Source organism: Sphaerodactylus townsendi, linkage group LG08 (genome assembly GCF_021028975.2).
Source record: "Sphaerodactylus townsendi isolate TG3544 linkage group LG08, MPM_Stown_v2.3, whole genome shotgun sequence".
Classification (NCBI taxonomy): domain Eukaryota; kingdom Metazoa; phylum Chordata; class Lepidosauria; order Squamata; family Sphaerodactylidae; genus Sphaerodactylus; species Sphaerodactylus townsendi.
The window spans coordinates 68,071,361-68,093,414 of record NC_059432.1 but is presented as its reverse complement, the minus strand read 5'-3'; the positions used below and the strand labels follow the sequence as shown (position 1 = coordinate 68,093,414).

General features: G+C 41.2%; 1 protein-coding gene across 1 annotated transcript in view; it reads left to right on the top strand.

The window, feature by feature from the left end:
- The first annotated feature begins 2,737 nt into the window (after positions 1–2,737).
- Positions 2,738–22,054, top strand: part of INPP5D (inositol polyphosphate-5-phosphatase D) — a 71,469-nt gene continuing 52,152 nt past the window's right edge. The window contains exons 1-2 of the mRNA XM_048506904.1: positions 2,738–2,871; positions 14,697–14,760. Of these exons, the coding sequence (XP_048362861.1) occupies positions 2,738–2,871; positions 14,697–14,760 (198 nt within the window). The remainder of the gene's footprint in view (positions 2,872–14,696; positions 14,761–22,054) is intronic.

Genomic DNA, 22,054 nt, shown 5'->3' with positions numbered 1-22,054 from the left:
GGCAACCTGTAATTCCACAGATCAGTAAGTTCAGGAATTGGGAAAAGATTTCCCTGGTACTCTTATCCCATGGGAACTGTGTTACATCTATTATCTCGTAGAGCAGGAAGTCAGATGGCTTTCTCTTGCTTTCTGCAATTGACCTAGGGGTGCCTTAGCTCCAAAGACTGTTTTTCACAAACTCTTGGGAAAGCAGGAGGGGGGACTTGCAACTGGAATAAAGGGAATGGCAAACACCAAGTTTGTTGAAACTGGCTTTGCCAAGCTTTGGTGCTTCGAAGGCCTATTCAATAAACACTACTGATCAATACTTCAGAGTCCATTTATTAACTTAAGGTTGCGAGACCTAACAGCAAGTAAGCAGTGCAATAATGACCTGTTGTAGACATTTTACTTCACCATTCCTCCAAGACACTCAGAGAAGCATCCATGGTTCTCTGTTGTTCATTTTATCCTCAAGTAAGCCTTTGACATAGTTGAGGCTGCTAGAGTGACTGGTCAAATTTAACTAGGAACAGTGGCGTATTTGCCTAGGGGACATGGAGTACCCAATGTCCCCTGGCGCCCGCTAGTGGAGGGCACAAACATTTCAGGTTCGTATTTTTAGTATTTTTCAGTTTTCGGCCTGCAGGGGGTGCAGTTTTTAGGCTAGCAGCACCAACATTTCAGGGATTTTTCAGGAGATTCTCCTGATGATACCACCCAAGTTAGGTGAGGTTTGATTCAGGAGGTCCAAAGTTATGGACTCCCAAAAGGGGTGCCCCCATCCCCCATTGTTTCCAATGGGAGATCATAGGAGATGGGGGCTACACCTTTGAGGGTCCATAACTTTGGGCCCCCTAAACCAAACTTCACCAAACTTGGGTGGTATCATCAGGACAGTCTCCTAAAGATACCCTAAAATTTTGGTGCTGCTAGCTTAACAATTGCACCCCTGATATGAGAGCACCTGGGCAAATTCCCTACAGATTTATAAGCTCCTTTTTAAATCCACACTTGCCCTTCGGGTGGACTTAAAGGGAGAATGTGAGGTCCACAGTTTAAACATTGAAAGTGATGCTGTTTCAGGGTGGGGGCGAATCCACCCCAAAATAGCATCATTTTCAATGTTGTTTTAAATGGAGACCCCAGATTCTCCCTTTAAGGTGGATTTAAAAGAAGAATCTGGGCTCCCTAGTTTAAACACCATTGAAAGTGATGCTGTTTTGGGGTGGATTCCACTGGAGGTGTTTTGTGAGAGTTGATGCTGACATTTGTTTGGTAAATGTTTTGCTGGGGGTGATTTGTGAGAGATTTACATGCTTAATACCCACTTGCACTGGCTTGGAGCTGTTTCTCAGGCTAACAACCTACCTCATGGGGTTGGTGTGAGGACAAAATTAGGAAAGAGAGAGCCATCTATGTTTTGCTGGAGGTGGGAGGTGTTTTGTGAGATGTTGCAAAAAATCATTGTTTGGTTGTGGTGGGGGAGGATGGCCACCCATACGGGGGAGTGCCAAACTCAGGTTTTGTCCCTGGACTCCAGTTTGCCTAGATACGTCTCTGCCTAGGAAGCTGTGTAAAAATTTGAGCTCAGGTCTCCAAGATTCTCCACTGACTCTCTACTCTACCACACTGGTTCCATTGGTTCTCCCAAGGAACTAGTATTCCCATACCACTTGTGAGGACAGATATTCTAGTTAGCCATTTTGATTAATTGTCATTGATAGGCAATCATGAATCATCACAGCGTGTATTCTCAGTCCAGTCAAAAATATCAGATCCAATGTTTGTCCTGTCACACATTACATTTATTTGTGTATTTATTTCATTTATGCCCCACCTTTCTTCCAGTAGGAACCTAAAGCAGCTTACACTATTCTTGTCTCCTCTATTTTATCCTCACAACAATCTAAAAGTTAATTTGCATAGAGCTTATGACTTGGCCCAAGATCACTTGGCAAACTGCCCTTTGGAATGTGATTTGTACCTCGCTCTCCCAGATCCTAGTGTGACACTAGCCACTGGCTTATAAACATATGGTTGTCTTATGCTTTGGCAGGTGCTTTCCAGAATCTAAGATAAAGCTTTTCTCATCACTTAATGCCTGATCTTTTTCGCTGAAGATGCTTGGAACTGAACTTTAAGTCCTTCTGCCTCCAAAGCACATGATCTTCCACAGAGCCATGGCCTTCTCTGTCTACCTTCCCTTCTCACAGACAACAGTTGGTCTTGAAGACCTCACTAACACATCCAAGGCTAAGCATTTGCCAGAAATTCTCCTGTGCAAGAAAAGTTAATGTGCTATGAGTCCTTGTGGCTAAACCTCTGTCTGTTTCTCATTGCCACACCCCAGTGTGGCATTTTTTTGTAATAACATTTGTAGATTTTGTAGGTCAGTGCACTGAATTTAAATGGTCCCCATCCAATGTTTTCAAAGATGCAAAGGACTAGAATGGCTTCCAATTTAGTGTGGGTAGTACAGAGGGACAGACCACACAGTGAATGGAGGTATGCACAGCGTAACTTTCTCACTCAGAACAGCTTGATTTTTATGAGGAAGTTCTCCTCAGCTCTGTTTCCTTTCCCTCTCTGCATCACTGAAACAGGAAGCTGAGTGAACGGCAGCTGCTGAATGATACAGAGAGCTAGCTCTGAGATCTCCACACAATCGCTGGCTGGGTGGTTTTGTTATTTTAATTTACATTTCATTTTTGTTTTATTTTGTAGTGGTATTTATTTTTTGGCACATTAAGGCATGGATCAGTGCTGGTATCATGGAACTATCACCCGCTCCAGAGCTGAGGACCTCCTGTCTAAAGTGGGCAAGGATGGAAGCTTCCTTGTACGGGCCAGTGAGTCCATCTCCTCAGCATATGCCCTCTGTTTGCTGTAAGTATGGTTTTTGCCTTCCAGTAGACCAAGCTGTTCTTATGCCTTCTAGCCTCATGAAGAACGCTACAGAATTTGTAAAAGGGCTCTCTGTCTGACAGGACAGCCATATTCAATCAAGAATGCGGTGAAAGTAGTAAAAGAACTTGGATACAAGCCACTGGAAAAGAGTTGTTAAAATGTTAAAGGGAGACAGTGGCAAAAGAATAATTATTCCAAAATTAATAAAATATCTTCTTGTTACATCTTACATACATAAGTGCTGTCAAATTGCAACCAACTTATAGTGACCCCAGCAAGAGGCTTTCAAGGCAAATGAGAAGCAGAGGTGATTTGCCACTGTCTTCCTCAGTGGTGTCCAAGCAAAGTAACATCCCTGCTTAGCCCCTGAATTCTGATGAGATCAGACTATAACATGCCCCCTTCCTCTAGCAGTACCTCTTGGCCTATATTTGTTCCTGGCCCCTCAATGATGCGGCTGGCCTCCACTCGGGCCAGGGCCTTTATGGCCCTGGCCCCTGCCTGGTGGAACACTCTTCCTCCAGCTGTCTGGGCCCTGTGGGATCTTGGCGAGTTCCACAGGGCCTGTAAGACGGAGTTGTTCCACCGGGCTTTTGGAGTGCCCAGCCACTGATAAGTGCCTTCATTTTATTCTCCTGTGTTTGGGGTCCCTTTTTTGGGACCTTTTTCCCCCCTCTTTGGGAGGGTTTTATTGCTGACGCTGTTTTATTATATTGACCGCTGTGTTTATTTTAATGGGCTTTTAATTGTATATGTTATATATTTATGTTGTTCACCGCTCAGAGCCCTTCAGGGGTAGGGCGGCATAAATAAATAAGTAAGTAAGTAAGTAAGTAAGTAAGTAAGTAAGTAAGTAAGTAAGTAAGTAAGTAAGTAAGTAAGTAAGTAAGTAAGTAAGTTTCCATTATCCCATCTTTCCATAGGATTATTAAGAATAATGTGAACTGGGGACCCACCAGTTTTCTTAGAAAGTTATATGTGGAAAGAGTACTTCAGACAGGGCAGCTTCTTGTACCTCTGGTATAACTGGGAAAATGTAGGAAATGCTTGAAGGAGATAGGACCACATCCAGAACCCTTATGGGTTGAGGGAAGTCAGTTATGATACCATCACTGTCCTTCTCAGGTGGGTGAGCTATCATGGACCAGTTGAAGCATAGATATGGCACTATCTGTCCCTCCAAAGTAGGCCTGTTTGACAGGCCTTTCACAGACGAAGGTCCTGGCTATGCTATATATATTGAAATAAAAACCTAAGGAGAGTGACTTGCAACACTTTAAAGACTAACAACTTTATTGAAGTTTAAGATATTCTAAATGAGCTACAGTACACTTCTTGATGCTTTAGGTGCCATTCTATTCATTTTTGCTGCAACAGATGAAAATGGCTTACCCCAGAGGGATACAGTTGAAATACAATTTCATACAAATTTAACATTTGACAAATTTCAAAAAGTTTTAGTTCAACCTTTTCAATTTACTTTTAAAAATTCAACATTGGGTGATACATTTAAACACTTGCATCTTAAACTTTATTCATCCATTTTTTATGGCTTGGTTTTTTTCCACACTTTATAAATCCAGCATCCATAACTGGTAACACTGAAATATTCTAATTAAGCAGATATACACTTGAATTTTACAGTCAAATTTGAATTGGGAAAATGTGCTAAGCAATTCCCTATATGTAGTAATTTCAGCTGTACTCTTTAGAGATATCTAGTTATGAAAAGAAGATTTGGACTGGAGGGCTTAGCAGCCTTTAGCAGGTAGGGTCTAGAGGTCTCCTGGAATTATAACTGATCACCAGATGACAGGGATCAGTTCCCATGGAGAAAGCAGCAGCTCGCAGCTTCAGAGGATGGACTCTGTGCCATTTGTCCTGTTAAATCCTTCCCCTCCCCAAACTGTGCCTTCTCAAGGCTCTACCCTCAAATCTCCAGGAATTTTCTAACCCAAAGTTGGAAACCCTGCTTGGCAAACTTTGCCTCAGCATACCCTGTAACTGTTTAATGCTAAGTAAAACACATTTATGTCTGTGCTTTGACTTGAGAAGGTGTTGATTTAGGAATAAGGAAAGTAAAGGAGGCTTAGAGAGACTGAAGGAATTTTAAAAAGCGGATTAAGCTAGTGCTATTCATTAAACAGTCTTAATTCCTATTAATAGGCCTTTCATTGGGTAGTTGATGAATAGTCAGAGACTGTACAAAACCCCAATAAATATTCCTTAATGTTATAACATCTCAGAATCATAGAGTTGGAAGAGACCTCAAAGGCCATCAAGTCCGATGCCCTGCAATGCAGGAACACATAATCAAAGCATTCCTGACAGATGGCCATCCAGCCTCTGTTTAAAAACCTCCAGAGAAGGAGACTCCACTACACTAAAGATGACCCTCTAGTTACAGCTATGGGGAGAGGAAAATAAGGTGTTTGGAGCAAATTAGAAATGTGAATACAATTTATTCAACTCAGTGGGATATAGTTCAAAGTAAACATGCATAAGATCAGGTTGTATACTAACTACAGATGAAAGTTTATGAGTTGGATTGTGAACTGGAAGTCACTAAGAAAGACATGGCAAGGTGAATCAGCAGTTGTGTGGGGTCTCTGAAGTAGTATCAATGGTATTGTTGCCTGCTGTAGAAGCTGGTTTATTTGTGTTACATTATTCTTATATATTTGTAAATAAAGCAAATATTATTTAAGGCTCCAAAGGCTCCAAAGAAATTAAATCTTATAGCAGGAAAAGAGGAGGACCCAACATAAGATGGATCGATTCTATAAAGGACACCATAGCCCTCAGTGTGCAAGGATGGGGCCCCTTCCACACAGAAAATGTATAATAGGTTGTAGTCAGGATAAAGGAACTTGTTTGCCTGTTTTCACATTCACATACATCTGTACAGGCAGCCATTGAAGCCCATGGAAACAATCCGGGTTGCTGTTACGCCTTCACACAGAGACACATCTATTTCCTTTAATTAACACAGGGCAGACTCATTTGGGGGGTGAGATCTGTGCGAAGTCCCTGGCTCAATGTTTTTTTTAGCGTCCTATACCCTTATTTATTGGCCTGTGTGGAACCAGCCTGAGCAAGACTGTTAATGATAGGAAAACATTGATTCATAGGGTTGTCATGAGTTGGAAGCAACTTGATGACACTTAACACACATATTGCCCCTTGCTGGAAGGAGAGAGCATTAATAGCATTTCATATTTCATCATAATAAAATACCATATCTTCTTGAAATCCTAGGCAGATTCCGCATGGGCCAAAAACAGTGGTGTGAAAACATTGTGAAAACAGTGTAAACCCTTTTACACTGTTTTCACACCACTATTTTTGGCCCATGCAGAATCCACCCTAGAAATAAAACTATATCTACTCATTCAGTATGGATTTGAAATCTGGTACTTCTGTTGCTTTTCTGAGTTGGAATGATTTCTAAACAGTTGTAAATGCTATTTTAAGGCAACCTGAAGGGGTGGTTTTTCATACAGATTGAAATGTGGTACTTTTAGCAGAGGTGAAAATATCTTTAATGGAGCGATATTTAATGGGTCTTACTCCTAGGAAAATGTTGTTAGTATTGTAGCATTTGTCACTTTTATTATTGGATAAAATTCTTGCATATGGCAGAAGGTAGGCGTTCAGGAATTTGCTTTCATGAAAGAGTGAAATATAATTGCACAGAATTGCCCAGGGTCTCAGCGAAGAGCTGTGCAATCATTTAGCTTTTAACAAAATCATTTAGCTTTTAACTAGATTCTTTTGAAGGTTCTTTTCTAGGAAACTGGCATTTAAGATGAGAATGAGAGATACCTGTTTCATATGCTCTAAACAGCAAATGTTTTACATTGTTCCCTGAAACTGAAGGATTAGCTTTCTGCATGAGCTGGAAATTAGTTACTGGTAACTGATTGGTGTAGAATTGCTCTAAGGAAATCTTTTTATATACTATTAAGAGGTATTTATTTTAAATTTTATATCCCAAGCCTCATCACATGTTCAAGGTAGCTTACAAAAAACTGGATAGAAGCCAAGGAATAAGATAAGAAACATGGCAATAGTCTTAAAAAGCAAATTAAAAACTAAGTGTCCGCTGTGAAAAACAACTGACAAACAGATTACTTAGCAAACATTCTTCAAAACCGTAGGGTTTTACAGACCTCTGAACTGCCTGCAAGGAGAATTTAGCAGACTCTCCCTCTGTGTGTCCATTCTTTAAATTCTATAAAGCTAGAGCAATTATCCAAAAAGCATGTGCTCTCACCATGAATGTACATATCTGATGAATACATGGCATACATACAGGAATACAGGTCACCTCCAAGGTATAGCATGGATAAGAGTCAATAAACTGAAGCACATTCCAGACAAGGCTGAAGTACTGTTGGTCAACAGAGAATCTGCTTAAGGACTGTAGTGTCTGCCTGTCTTGGTTGCCCTTCCCTGAAGAGGCAGGTTCATAGCTTGGGGATGCTGCTGGATCCTGGCCTGCCCCTGGAGGCTCAGGTCTCTTCCATAGCACATAGGGGCTTTTTCCAGCTTTGGCAGATATGCCAGCTATGGCTCTTCCTCAGAAACATAATAAATAAATGTACATAATGTGCAGTAATAAATGTGAATAGAATAGAATAGAAATGAGATCCCAAAGGCACCCGATGGGCCACTGCAAGTAGCAGAGAGTTGGACCAGATGGACTCTGGTCTGATCCAGCTGGCTTGTTCTTATCATCAGCTGGCCTTTGGGTTCCATGTGTCAATAACATCTGGTTTAGATTACTGTAAACAGTCCAGAAACTTGAGTTGGTACAAAACGTATCAGCCAGACAACTGTCAGGGATGGAATACAGGCCTTAATCACTCCACTGCTGAAATATCTGCACCGGCTACCTATCTATTTCTGGGCACAATTCAAGGTGTTGATTCTTACCTTTAAGGTCCTAAATGGCTTGGGACACAAGTACTTGAAAGACAAATTCCTTTCATACTGTTCAGTCTGCCAGCTAAGGTCTTTCTCATAAGCCCTGCTCTGCTTGTCCTTGCCTTTAGAATTGTACTGGTTGGCAACCAGAGGCAGGGCTTTTTCAGAGCCAGCACCTTGCCTGTGGATTACTCTTCTCCCTGCACTACTTTTTTTCTTAGGCACCAGGTCAGATGTTTCTGTTTACCTAAGCTTTTAATTAAAGGGCTGTTTTATGGTCCGTTTCTAGCCTGAGAAATGGTTAAGATGCATTTTATATTGTTTTGTGGTTGATCTACTGCCTGTGTTTTTGAATGCTGTCTTTTAATAACCTTTATGATGTTGTATTTTTCATGTTTTATTTTGTAAACCACATTGGGCAGGTTACCTAGGGAGGGAGCATAGAAAATTTCCAATAAATAAATAAAGTTCAGTAAAACTTTTGATATTGCTTTAGTGGCTTAGAAACACTAGGAGATGCTCCACATGATTTTATTTGCTGCTGTTATCACCAAAAAAATTTAGCACACATCCATTCTGTGTGTATGTGTTAAAATGCTGTCATGTGGCTTCCAGCGACCCTATGAATTAACGACCTCAAAAATGTCCTATTGCTAACAGACCTGCACAGGACTTTCAAACTGGAGGCCGTGGCTTCTTTGACTGAGACAATCCATCTCCTGTTGGGTCTCCCCTTTTCTTGCTGCCTTCAACCTTTTCGAGCATTATTGTATGTTTCGTCTCTTCTCCATTTTACCCCTTAGAGACCCTGCTACCCACAATGGATGAACATGCCAACTTGAGTAGTAACCAGTAGAAATTAAGTGTTTCAGTAACAAAGAAGCAATGATTTTACATCTGGGGAATAGGTGTGACTTAGTAGCAGACTTTCAGCTTTTCATCTCCAGTTAGAAATCTCAGGTTATGTGAAAACCCTTTGTCTGAAACTACTGCCAGGCTAGACAGTATTGAGCTTGGTAGTGTGCATGTATACAGTGCCATGGTCACAGCCAACTTATTGCAGCCCAGTAGGTTTTCAAGCATTTATTATACTCTTGTCATCTGAGCAATATGTGAATATACCATTCTTGCACAAGCACACAAGCAAAGTGTAAGCAAAAAAAAAATGTGGTTTTGTAACACATAGCCAAAATTACTTTCTGGTAACCTCAAAATAGAAATGACACTCAAATTGCTAAATTTATCAACTGAGAACATTCATAGCAGCAAGCTAAATTACTGGAGAAGAACAAGGGCTTAGTGTGTTTACAGCAATGTTAATTTTCTTAGCATGGTATCAGAGGGAAGTAAAAATTTGAATAAAGAACAGATGGCAGATATCCCTGTGTCAAAGGTTTTTGACTCCAGTACCTGCCTACCTTTAATGTTATCCATGGTAGTTAAATGAGGGCATTCTGGATTTTCCAAAATGGCATTTTTAGTGGCCTTGGAGCTTCCCACATGTAAACTCAGTTCAAATAAAATATCCTGAGGATGGGGCGGGGAAGGAAGTCCACACAGCTTTTTCCCCAAGACATCTTCAGGATGTTTTATTTCTGCTCAACCCAGGTTTTGTGAAAATGCTAAACTAGCAATTCTTTTTTGTCAAGTCAGCTTAAAGTCATCTCCTGCTTGCTGTGTGGAGCTCAGGAGGCACCTTACTTCTTCGGTCCAATCAAAAAAGCTCTTACTTTCATTTTCTCCCACCGGTCATTTTCTGCTACTTGAAACCTCTGTTGTGCCCACCATTCACTAAAATTGCTGCATTCCCATGCTTCTTTTTAGCTCAAAAAGTTCAACTTAACTCTTCCTGCCAATTCCAGCGATATATAGTTTTCCCATTAATTTTCCTCCCGATGAGCTGTCAACGAAGACATGATCACACGATATGAGAATCCCAGCTGATTCTCATAGCAGGTGTTCATGTCTTCGAAGATGGCTCATTGAAAATAAAAAATGAAGAAACTATATATTGCTAGAATTGGCAGGAAGAGCTGAATTGACCCATGTACTTTTAGAGCTAAAAAGAAGAACAGGAACGATGCAGGCCGAGGAAACAGTCCAGGCAACTTTAGTGAATGGCTGGCACAACAGAAGTTTCAAGCAGCAGGAAAAGGCTGGTGGGAGAAAACGAGACCCAGCATGGTGTAGTGGTTAAGAGCAGGTGGATTCTAATCTGGAGATCTGGGCTTGATTCCCAACTCCTCCACCTGAGTGGCAGCGGCTTATCTGTGAGCCAGATGTGTTTCTGCACTCCTACATTTCTGCTGGGTGACCTTGGGCTAATCACAGTTCTTTGGAACTCTCTCAGCCCCACCTGCTTCACAATGAGTCTGTTGTGGGGAGAGGGAGGGAAAAGAACTTGTAAGCCACCTTGAGTCTCCTTACAGGAGAGAAAGGTGGGGTATAAATCCAAACTCTTCATTTTCGTTGGGCGGGAGATATAAGTCACTTTCTCTCCTCAGATGCTTTATTTTTTTGTCCCATCTGAACAAAAATTTTCCTCCTATGGGGAGGGCGGTCTAAAAATATAATGAATGAATGAATGAATGAATGAATGAATGAATGAATGAATGAATGAATGAATGAATGAATGAGGAGACAGGGTTTTTTAAATACGTTCCCAGGATGTTTTGTTTTGGTTGTGCAGAAAGGGCCACGGTCAATGCAGACTGTCAATGCATTGTAGATACAGAAGGGCCACATTTAAAACTATTTATGTTTCTGGCAAGTCAATTCAAAACAGAAATGTAGTAAACTTAAAAACAGGTTTAATTCTCATGCATAAATATGATTACAGAAAATTGTGTTAAAGCCCAAAATCAAAAGTGGACATCTCATTTTCTATAACCTTACCAAGTTCAATAGCCCAAATGCAATGTAATGGCTTTGTCGTAAAACTAAACCATCTGTCTAATTGTCCTTAGGTCTCTTGGACATCTCTACTTGTTGAACTCTCAACCCGAAAATGCCAGTTCTGAATAATCCCTTCAGGGGTTCTTTTAAAAATCCCTTTCCCCACATGCCACTAAGCAGCTCACTTGCTAGTTCAGTTTTAGGGTTCTTTGCTTCAGGGATTGCTTCCATTAATCAGGGAGGTACCAGGAACAGCTTGATCTTCAAAGGAAAAATAGGGCATGATTGTTATTAATGAAAGCTCTACAGCCACTTAAAAATGGCCTATGTTGGCTGAAGTGGAAGCACAGGGAGACTGAGGGAGCAACCTTAATTTAAGAAAGAAATATCAAGTACGATATGTCAATCTGCCTCTCTGTCCCTTTATGAATTCTTATGTTGAACTAAAGTTTTGTTAGTCTTTAAAGAACCTAAAACCAGTCTAGAATTATTTGCTCTCATCAGTTCTGCAGAAAACTTTGTGTTCACTTTTGCATGTCAGCCGGAGGAAGTGATGCAAAACAAGCTGCATAGCTAGATATATTGAGTAAAGCAAAATCTGACCACAAAAGTATTGTAGTTACAACAGAGTACATCAGCAGGGCTTTATGTAACTGAGTAGTAAGAATGTGCATCTGTTTATTAATTTATGAAAAAAATGACCTACCTATGTTGGGTATGTGAGAGGCTGCAAATCAAAGGAAGTCAATTCACCAGAAGTCCGAGGTGGCAGAGTGTCAAGGAGAACAGGAAAAGGAAATGCAGGGATATTCAGGCAATGAGAGAACCTGACATATATTTCATTGAACCAGATTGGTCTTTTTATGGACAATTACCCCATAGCTACACATGGGACACCACTGTTCCAGGACTGGTATTGGTCCAAGAGATAAAGTCTGAATTTGACTGGGCAGTTTGAAGGACTGTTACCCAGTTCAGGCAAGCAGGTGACCCCTAACACTACAAGGTGGGGTAATTATAAAGATTATAAAGATCCTGCTGAGAGGCGGTAATAAAACTGTCCCCTTGATGGGTTTCCGTGTGTGTTGACTTGATGTTTGGCTGCTTTGATCGACTGATTGGATCAGAGGTGACATTTAAGGGTGACATGAAATGATTCATACTGCTCCGGTGGAGCATTCTTTGAAGCTGGGCGTATGTTAATATTATACATGCCATGCAGCTGGCATCCTGCCTGAGTGATCGAACATGTCTTGGTCATGGCAGGCCAGACATACTCTCTGAGACTCATGCCAGGGATTCCCATTTCACTCAGGCTTTTAAAGGGGTGGCCTTCAAAACAACTACAAGGGAGCTGAGGAACAAAGGATCGCATCATGAGAAAGGATAGGGGTCTTTCCATTACAACTATTCGTTGTTATTGTTGTTATAATAGGAAAATTTACCATACTTGTTAATATTCTGGAAACTAGCTGTTGGCTTTAGAGAATTTAATCTGAGTTCAGTCTTTGTGGGAAGAACAGACCTGTTTCAGTCAGCAAGTCTTGAACCAGAAAAGATTTTCCTGATTTTCTTAAAGTAATATGTGGTTCCCCTCCTTATGAAAAAAACACAGCAATAAGATGTGCACTAGGAAATAAAAGCATTAAAAGTTCTCACATTATCTGAACGATGCAATGGATGTCCTTCAATAGTTTAAAACAAAAACCCAAGGCACAGAATCTAGCTATGCAAAAGTTTTTATTTCCCATTTTATTTGTATTCTGTGCCCAGAAATTGTCACAGCAGCTGAAGTAACAGCACAAAGTCAAGTTGGCAGCAGTTAGTAGTTTCTAAAAAAAGACAAGTGCTAAGGCCAAGCCAGTCAGAGGAAGCCATACCATCTGTTCTGGAAGCTCTCCTCCTTAATTCTCAGGAATTCCAATTCACACTGTCAAATTCCTCCACATAATTGTATATAGAGAAAGGCTAGTGTAAACTTGGATATACTTGTAAAAAGTAGGGTTGCAACCAGTGGAAAACTAACCTCTAGGGCAGGGGTGTCCAAGTCTGGCGCCACAGATGTTCATGGATTACAATTCCCATCAGCCCCTGCCAGCATGGCCAATTGGCTGATGGGAATTGTAATACATGAACATCTGGAGCACCATAGGTTGGCCACCCCAGCTCTAGGGGAACTGATTTCCGTAACCCAATTGATAACCCTAACCCAATTTGGCCATGCTGGCAGGGGCTGATGGGAATCATAGTCATGAACATCTGGGGCGCCAGAGTTGGACACCCCTGTTCTAGGGCTTTCAGCCTCAAGGTGGGGCCTGGAGATTTCCTAGAATTACAGCTGATTTCCAGACTGCAGGGATTATTTCCCCTGGAGAAAATAGCTGTTTAGGAGGGTAGACCTCACAGCATGGGAGGAATCACCTCCCCAAACCCCACCCTCCTTTCTCCATCTCCAGATATCCAGAGTTGGTAACCTTACTTCCCAACCCAATTCCCAACACAGTTGGTAACTTTGCTTACTTTCCAAAATAGGGCCTTGCCAATAATATAATGATGTAACCAACAATGTGGCACTAGGGGAAAATAGAGTTTTGATTGGCTGGGAGCAAGAGTTATTCCATCCCTAGAGAGAATATTATGGCACAGCAGCCATCTTACTAATAGAAGCTGCTTTAAAAAGAGTTAATAGAAGAGACACTTCTTTTCTCCCTGGTAATGCCTAATTTCATGGTCTCCCTGCAGCAGATAGAATTAGCAACCTCCAGGTGGGGCTTGAAATTCTCCTAGAGGTAGAACTGATTTCTAGATCACAGAGAACAGTTCCTCTGGAAGAAATAGTACCTTTGGAAGGCAGACTTTAAGGCATCACAACCCTGTGGAGTTCCCTCCTCTCTCTAAACACCGTTTTCCCCAGGCACCACCACTAAATCCTGAGCCAGAGTTAACAACGGTAGATGTTTTTGGGGGGCGGACGGGCAGGGGGGCAGCTAGCATCCCAGCCTCAATCTGCTTGGAAGTCTGTTGTTAAAAAAGATGCCACTGCACGACATCACTTCCACCACAAAATTAGAAGCAGTGTTATCACATTGGTGTAATGCTCTGGTTTGTCCACAGCTGGCAATCCTACCACTGACCGTTAGGGGCAGGGGCAGGAAACAATGTGGCAAAATGACATATGTAAAACAGGTTTCCAGCAGGAAGCTTCTGTGCTACCAGTAGCTGGCTGTATGCTGCACAGTTGATCTTAAATCTAGAAGATCAGAGAAAAGACTGTGGAAAGATCTGCTCTAGGCTTTTTAAAGAAGCTTTTATTTTATAGGATTTTTCTCTGTGCTGCTTAGCTGATAGAAATATTGTGAGCTGCCCAAACCATTGGGAAAGCCTAGCATAGAAATACAATTAATTAATTAAATAAAATTGCTCATAAGTAGCTCTCATTAAAGAAAAGATTGGCAATATTTGGTATAAAGCTAGATGTTACCAGGACGAGAGGTGAAAAAACAGTGTCCCTAAATAATTAATATAAAGTATCTTGTAATACAGTTTCTGGTGTAATCAGTATAAATTATTTTGAAATACAGTTTGTGGTTTAATTACATCTTTCCTTGCACTAGTTCTTCTCAAAGGATCAAAGTCAAGAAGTAGTCCTTTGTCAGTCTTCTGACTGACTGAATAATTAAATTTGAAAATACAATAAAATGGGGATCATTTCACCTTGCTGATGATAACATGTTGACATGAAATTCATTAGCTTATCTCTACCACCAGATGGGAAAGAAATGCAATTTTAAAAAATCAAGCCTCAGATGTCCTAGTAATATAAACGTGTCTGCAGTGTGCATAAAATGCTTTAGTTGAACATATCCAAAAGATTGTCAAAACCAGAGTAAAGAAACAGCAGTTTCCACAGATTTAGTTTATCTTCTTGTAGAGTGGAAATGTTTAGCCATCCTAACACTCTCTCTTCCAATCTCTTCCAGGCATCGGAACTGTGTGTATACCTATAGGATTCTACCTAACAAAGAAAATAAGCTAGTTATCCAGGTAAGTCCCAGCTAAGTATGGAAACAGAGCTATGTATGTAAGATAGTCGCCATTTTATGTAACTAGGGAAGTATGCTTATTTTCCAGCCTCAATATACATGAGCTGAAATATATTTCCACAGTATTTCCACTGGGACCAAGGAATTGTCTCAAGAGGCAACAGCATAACTATTTAATTCAGTTTATGTGTGTTCAGTTTTTTAAAGGTAATTTAAACACAGTGAGACAAGGCAAGCTGTTATAATGGGCTGACCCTGTCAAGAGATCTCAAAAGTAAATTTTTCAGAGGGTTATAATTTAGGACTGACTGAACATTTACAACCTACATATATGTTTGGCCTGATAAATCCTGTCAGACTAACAGTGTTTTGCACTTGTGAATTCTATGTGGTTTGTCACATTTCTCAAAGCTTTAGCTTTTTTTCAACTAATATTATGTCATATATTATGTTTATGGCTCTACCTTTGGAAGGAGGCGTAAAATTAATACTTCATGGGGCAAGCGTTAATGCCCCTTAATGTGAGCTATAGTTCCTTTGACAAAGACAATGGTTTTCATTGTTTTGTACCTTATCTTCCATGATCAGCAGAATAATGTATTTTTAAAAAGTTTGATGTACTGTATGCTTACTTGATCATCAGCCTTGTTTAATGGACACTTTTCAAACTTACATATCTCCAAATATTTTATAATCTCACCCTGCTATTTTTCAACCCCTCCCAGCAAACTTTCCTATATGTCTTACAGAAGATTCACATGACTTTGAACTTACATATGATTTTTAAAATCCCAAGGCAGTAATCCAAGAAACAGTCCAGTAATTTGAAAAGGGAAAAGTATATTTATATCCTGTTTCCAGTTCTTCTCCCCCACCCCCCTCCTCCTCCAAGTCACCATTTTAGGATATTCATGATACTGGTAAGGATATAAATGATCTGTCAAATTGATGTCCAGATTGTGGACACTGGGAAGTAACATCTTTGGCAATTTGCCATACAACAATAAATCCAACCACCTACTAAGGTTTTGTGGTACCACAGAGGTCTCAAGGTCAGGACTGTCCAGAATTCTGCCTTCAGATTATGTGCATGTTGGAGAGAGCTGGCTAGAGGAAAGTGCTGAAAATGCTACAAAAGCACAGCTGAGTGACAACTGTCATTTGGAGGTAGGATACTGTCTTCCCACTGCATTCAATGAGGTAGTACACAAGCCCATCTGATCAGTAGAAGGCAGGAATTGCAGAAGCCGGTGCTACTGACTCAGGATTCAGCTGATGAAAATAATGGACGGCAGACAAGAATGTGAACACCCATGGATGTGAACACACAAGACACTCCGGGTGTTTTTTAAAAAGCTGACATTCTCTGTCAGCTCATTATCACATTCTCTTCAGACACTACCAAGCCTAGCCAAAGTCTGTCCAGCTTCTCAGATGAGTGGAAACCCCTTTAGGGATGTAAAAAAATTGTTTGGTGCTAAATTGAATTCAAATTAAAAACTCACCCCAGCCCCCCTCTCAAATTAGCAGAAAGGCTGGCCAAACTCCAGAAACATTAACAAGGCTTGACTGATTACTGACCATTTAGAATAATGTGGAATGGTTAAAAAGTGTTGAGGATTTCCATGGCATCACACACTGATGTGGCCAGTCGTGTGACTGATGTGACATTTTTGGTGTTCCTACCTTGCATAATGGGAGAAAGGGCTCCATGCAACCCTCTAGATATGTGGGGGTCACCCTTTTGTGTGAATAGGGCAATGGCCATATTTCCCAGCTTTGGTACGTGCAGTCAGAAACCTATGTTTGTTGCAAGCATGTGTTTGTGCATAGCATAGCTTAAAAGGCAAGGGTTCCAGTTCACATAAAAGGGCAACTGTGGATAACAAGAAGATTACATGAAGCATGCTGTCCTGATACACAAAGTTGGAATGCCACAAATGTAATGCCAGAACAAGAGGCTACAGTCTTATTGTCAGCAGCTCCATCCATCATTTTTTGTAGTGGATTCCCTGGGCAGGATCAGCCAGCTTTTTCACTTACAGCTCCATCCAAGTGGTGGGGCACCCAGATGTGGTACTGTGGCCATGGTGGCCTGCCACTCCCAAAAGGGTTTTCCAGAAGCACGGGGAGGCTAAAAATGCAAACAAGCCTCCCTGCCACCAGAAAACCCCCAATGGGCTTAATGGACAAAGCCCTAGCTGCTGGTGCAACAGAGGCAATGGCTGTAAAGAAGTTGACTAGTGTTGGCTCCTCCCTGACTGTGCCCACCCCCTGCCACTCCCACTACGTCAGCGGCCAGGGATGCAAGGACACTGGCGGTGCATTTAGCACTGCATCCCACTACCAAGGAAGGCCACAGTGGCCATGTGCAGGTCGATTCACTTCTCTGCCAGGGCAGGTGCCCCAGGGAGGGCAAATCTGCCAGTGAAGCCCTGTGCTGCTTCCAAAGGTAGATTCCGCTCCCTCCCCTTTATATGGGGCCATTAGTCTTGCCCAGTTCCCCTCCTTGCTAAAGTTGCCATCCTGTCTGGGTTTTGTGCATGCAGCTCCCATGATCCCCAACCTATGCTTAATTGGTACTCAAAGGGAACCTCACCTATTTTTCACCAGTAGAAATGCAGGTTGGATTCAACTCTGTAACTGGGAGTTGAGTAGTGATTATCATGGCAACGTTTCCTTGCTTGTCAGCTTTATTAATCTACTTTAGAAAAATAATTTGCAGCCTGATCCAATGCTCCGCTGCACTGCATCATGTTCAGGAGTTGTATTTCCAGATGCATCACCCACTTGCTCTGATCCTCGTTGTATTCGCACATTCTTGAATATTGTGCTGTCATTGCACAGTAGCAAACACTGCTCTTCTAGATGATCTTATCCATACAGGAAAATGCAGTAGCAAATTTTTACTATAGTACTTGACAGTACAATATCCTATGATACCTTGATGCAGCCGATGTGAGCAAGGCCTGCTCTGTCCAGTATAACAGTAGGAGCCACTGATTTACTCTTGGGTTCTGGTTTCCAGATGGACTGCTACTCTGTGGACAAAAAAACCCCTTTTATATAATCCGTTTTTATGCTCTGCACTTCATCGGTGGATAGAGGAACCAAGTGCATTATGCTACATCTTAAGAGCCATAAGAACAGTTGTATCCCACTAGTGCCATATTGTGGTGGAAGATAAAGGTATTTTAAGCTTTTTCAACTACATGCAGGACAAAGTGACAGGGCTGTACCCCACTTACCTGAGTAAGGGGGCTACTTTGGCTATTTCTGTGGATCCTTCTGCTTGGAGCAGGTCTAAAGCAAGGATATGTAGGCCATTCATACACTTAAAGAAGCTGCTTTTTATGCATAACATTATTCACAAGCACTTTGTTAATCCAGTCTTCTTTCTACATCCTTTGAATTCTTGCCAAGGAGCGGGTGTGATTTTGCTCTCCTTCAGCACCTACTGACCTCTGTGAATGTCAGGATTCCTGGGTTTGAACTGGTTTGACCTTCTGGTCACTTTTCTTCCTGCTCCAACTCTGAGGTCAGAACTCTGTATAACAGGAAATCGATGTGCGCAGTTCGAAAGGAGGCCAGCAACTGTGACTCACTACTCAGCAGATGAAGCTCAAAGTGTGTATTCTTATCATGCTGGAAGCTATCAGACTGCTGAAGAACATACGAGAGCGGATCAGTAGGAAGGTGGCTTTCCTGCTGAATCTCCCACTAAAACCAGAAGGTGAACTGTGTTGCACGTTAAAAGGGATACCCCACTGTTAATCTGAATCGTTGCAATAAAGAACAGCCATGGTGTGAAGGGTCATAAAGGACTGGTGTGGGGAGAGGGGTGCAGATGAAATCTGTAATCATTGCAGCCACAGATTATGAGATCCATCCCAATACGTACAACAATAGCACTGTACAGTCCCTGTCGAATTGCTGGAATATATTTTGAATTTCCTCCTTTACAGTAAACTAGTTATGGTGCACTGGCAGAAATGTCCATCCTGGGACAAGCGTAGCTTCATCTCCACAGTACAATGGCTATCCTCATTTCCAAGAAGAATTTGCAGGAAATCTGACATGGTGCATCCTTTCCATCGAACATCAGTGATCAGGCCTGTTGCAGGAAATACCGGATACATTTTAAGTGATGTTCTAAGCAGTGTTTTACCAGCCAGGAAAGAAGCTGGCATGGTTGCTGCTAAAGGTTTTATATGGATTTTATGAATTATTTTAGTTAAGTGTGTCCTTCACTAAATACTAGAAAATAAATACTAGAAAATTGCTCATTTACAGATGGAAAACACGAGACTTGCATTGGTGTAATGCCCTGGATAGAAAGAAAGAAAAACAGTCCTTGGGAAAGCACACAATGCATGAATCAATGGCCTTACATTTCCCCTATTCTTTCAAATATCTTTTGGGTACTACTTGTCTCTCAGCCCTGCCTTCTACTTGGCTAGGAAATCTATAAAAATAATCTGCATAATGTTAACTTTAAATATGCTGCTAGTGATTTGCTAACATCAGAATTGTTGTGGTCTTTTCTATTCTGGTTTAAGCAGTTCTGTTTTTTCTGCTTTTAGTTTCCATAATAATCATTCTTCGCAATCATGTAGCTCTTTCACTGTTCAAAGAACTTCCCATACATTTTCTTGTTGTAATCCTTACAAGCTTGTACTGCATAATCGAGAGGGGGTTCACTGTGGCTGAGAGAGGAAAGCTACAATCCGAAGGGCACTTTCTATATTTGAGATTTCTATAAGATTCTAGAAGATTACTGTAGATAACCAAAATGACTGTTATTTTGGATGCAGAATAACATGGCTATCCCTCCAGAGTCACTTTTTGCTATTTAGAAACCCAGCAGACAAAGTTTCAATTTAAACCAAATTTTCAGGCTTTGTGGTTCCTGAAAGCAATAATGAAAATGTACAAGTGTATCATAGATTCTACATGAAATTCTTCCCCAAATACTCTCCTTTACAGGCACTGCTCCCAAAATTCCAGGAATTTCCCAGGTTGGAGCTGGCAACCCTAGACTTACACCAAAAAAAGAACATAGCATTTTCTGTGGATTTCAAAGGATTTGCCCCAGATTCATGGATTGTGCCTGGGTACTGCTGGGCTCCATTCTAGACCATGCTGGCTCTGGACCTTTTTCACTGTGTGACTGCTTCCATATGGGGATTTATACCCAGATGTTCCACAGCATGCTTCTGCTTTATTGAAGAGCTTGTGAATGATGTTGTGCTCTTTCCCATTGCGACTTTTGGGGCTCATGGAGCTTATCCCTTAACACTGGGACAAATAACTTTGCTCTAATTTTAGAAGGAAATATTGTGCCAACTGCAGGCAGAACCTCCTTCCAACACCTCCTTCAAAATGGCAGCACTATACTGCAGCAACCCCCCACCCCTTGGCATTTTACAGGCCTTTTTATTTATTAAGAACTGAGGTGCTGCTTGGCTGTTGCGGGGAGGCAGGATTGCTGAGCTGCAGGGCAGCCCAGCAATATTCTCAAGTCAGCATTTTTACACCAATGGGACAAGGAATAAGATGATAGAGCTGGAAATTGCGAACAGCAAGCAGTTCAGTGATGGAGTGTGTGGGTGTTGTCCTCACATGTCTGCATCCTTCTCGCTGCTGCTTGAGCAGCTGGGGGAGGGGGTCCTATCCCTGTGTGGAACCAGCCTGTAAATTTACCTGCCCAAGATTTTAATTTTAAAATACCTTGTTTTATTTTGTATAACAGATCAAGTCATATCACTTTTATTGGATTTAGCCAAGATTAACAAATACATTTCACAATACATTATCAGGCAAATCACTTATAGGAAGTAAAAACTTGGCAGGGGGCATGTTTAAGGTGCCTCCAGCTCATTCCAAGCTGAGGGTGAATGATTAAAACAATGGCTGTACAGGGCAGCACCCTACAACTGAACAAATAACTTCAGGAAAGGAAAAGCTTGGGGTTGTTGGCTAATAATCGAAAATTCCGAAAGGAGAGACTGATTAATATCCAAGTTTGCACTAAATAGAGCACGCTATATGTTCCTGTAACTGTGTTATCACCAAATTTTAAAAATGACATGAGAAAATTGTAATATGAATAAAAATAATCACTGTGAATAAATGAAGGATAAACAGGTGCCAGCACTGACTGAGTGGCAGTGTGGATGTTGGCTTTTGCAGTCATGGTTGGCACATTGAAACAGCTCTTCTTCTTCCACTCTGAGTGAAAAAGACAAGCAACAAATATGCTTGTGGAAAGCTGCCTGTATTAATTTTTAGAGCAGTAAGTTTTTGTTCTGAGCCTCAAAACTGAATTTGGGGCCTTTTGCATGAAACCATGTGCTTTACCACTGATTCCTAGGCTGTTTTTGCACAGCCCAATTGCATAGTTACGACCAGTAGGAAATGCTCCAGTTTGCTCCGCACGAGCCAGACTTCTGTATTTACTGCGGAAGTATGTCCGAGCATGCCCAGTGTCTCACATTCTGATTGGCTGTAGTTTTTGAGTGGCAGCTGCAAGGTTTATAATAGCTTTGGAAAAGGAATATATATTGAGGTAAGTGAAAGGAAAATACAGTGCTGCTTCCCCAATCAAATTTGGAGTTCTTCCTAGTTATTTATAAATAAAATTATAGACATCAGAAGGTGGGACTACAGAATACCTATTCACTCCTGATTGCAAAGTGCCGGGTTGGAGAACTTGTACTTAAGGTTCCAGGAATATCCATCACGGCCACATCAAGTGAAAGTCTGTGTAGTTTCTTACTTTTGCTAAGAAGAAAAATAGTAGTGGAAGAAGAAGAGCTGGTTTTTATACCATACTTTTCTCTACCTCAAAGCGGCTAACAATTGCTTTCACTTCCCTCCCCGCAACAGCCATAAGCAGAGTTTGACCATTCTAAGCCTATTCATGCCAATGGACTTTGATGGGTGTAACTTTCCTTAGGATTGCACTGAAAGTATCTTATTTTTTTGTTTATCATTGCAACCAGAGAATTTTAATTATTTATTTCATTTATACCTCACCTTCCTCCCTAGTGAGTACTCCAAGTGGCAAGCATCGTTTGTCTCTCTTCCATTTTATCCTTCCAACAAGCACGTGAGGTAGGTTAGACTGACAGTGTATCACTGGCTCATGGTCATCCACAGTGCTTCTGAGACACAGTGGGGATCTGAATATTGGTCTGAAGGCTACATAACAAGGAGAATAGTGATTCTGTTGTCTTACTAGCTGTGAAAATATAATATTTGATTTCATTCTTTTTTCTGATTCTTGAAGCAGA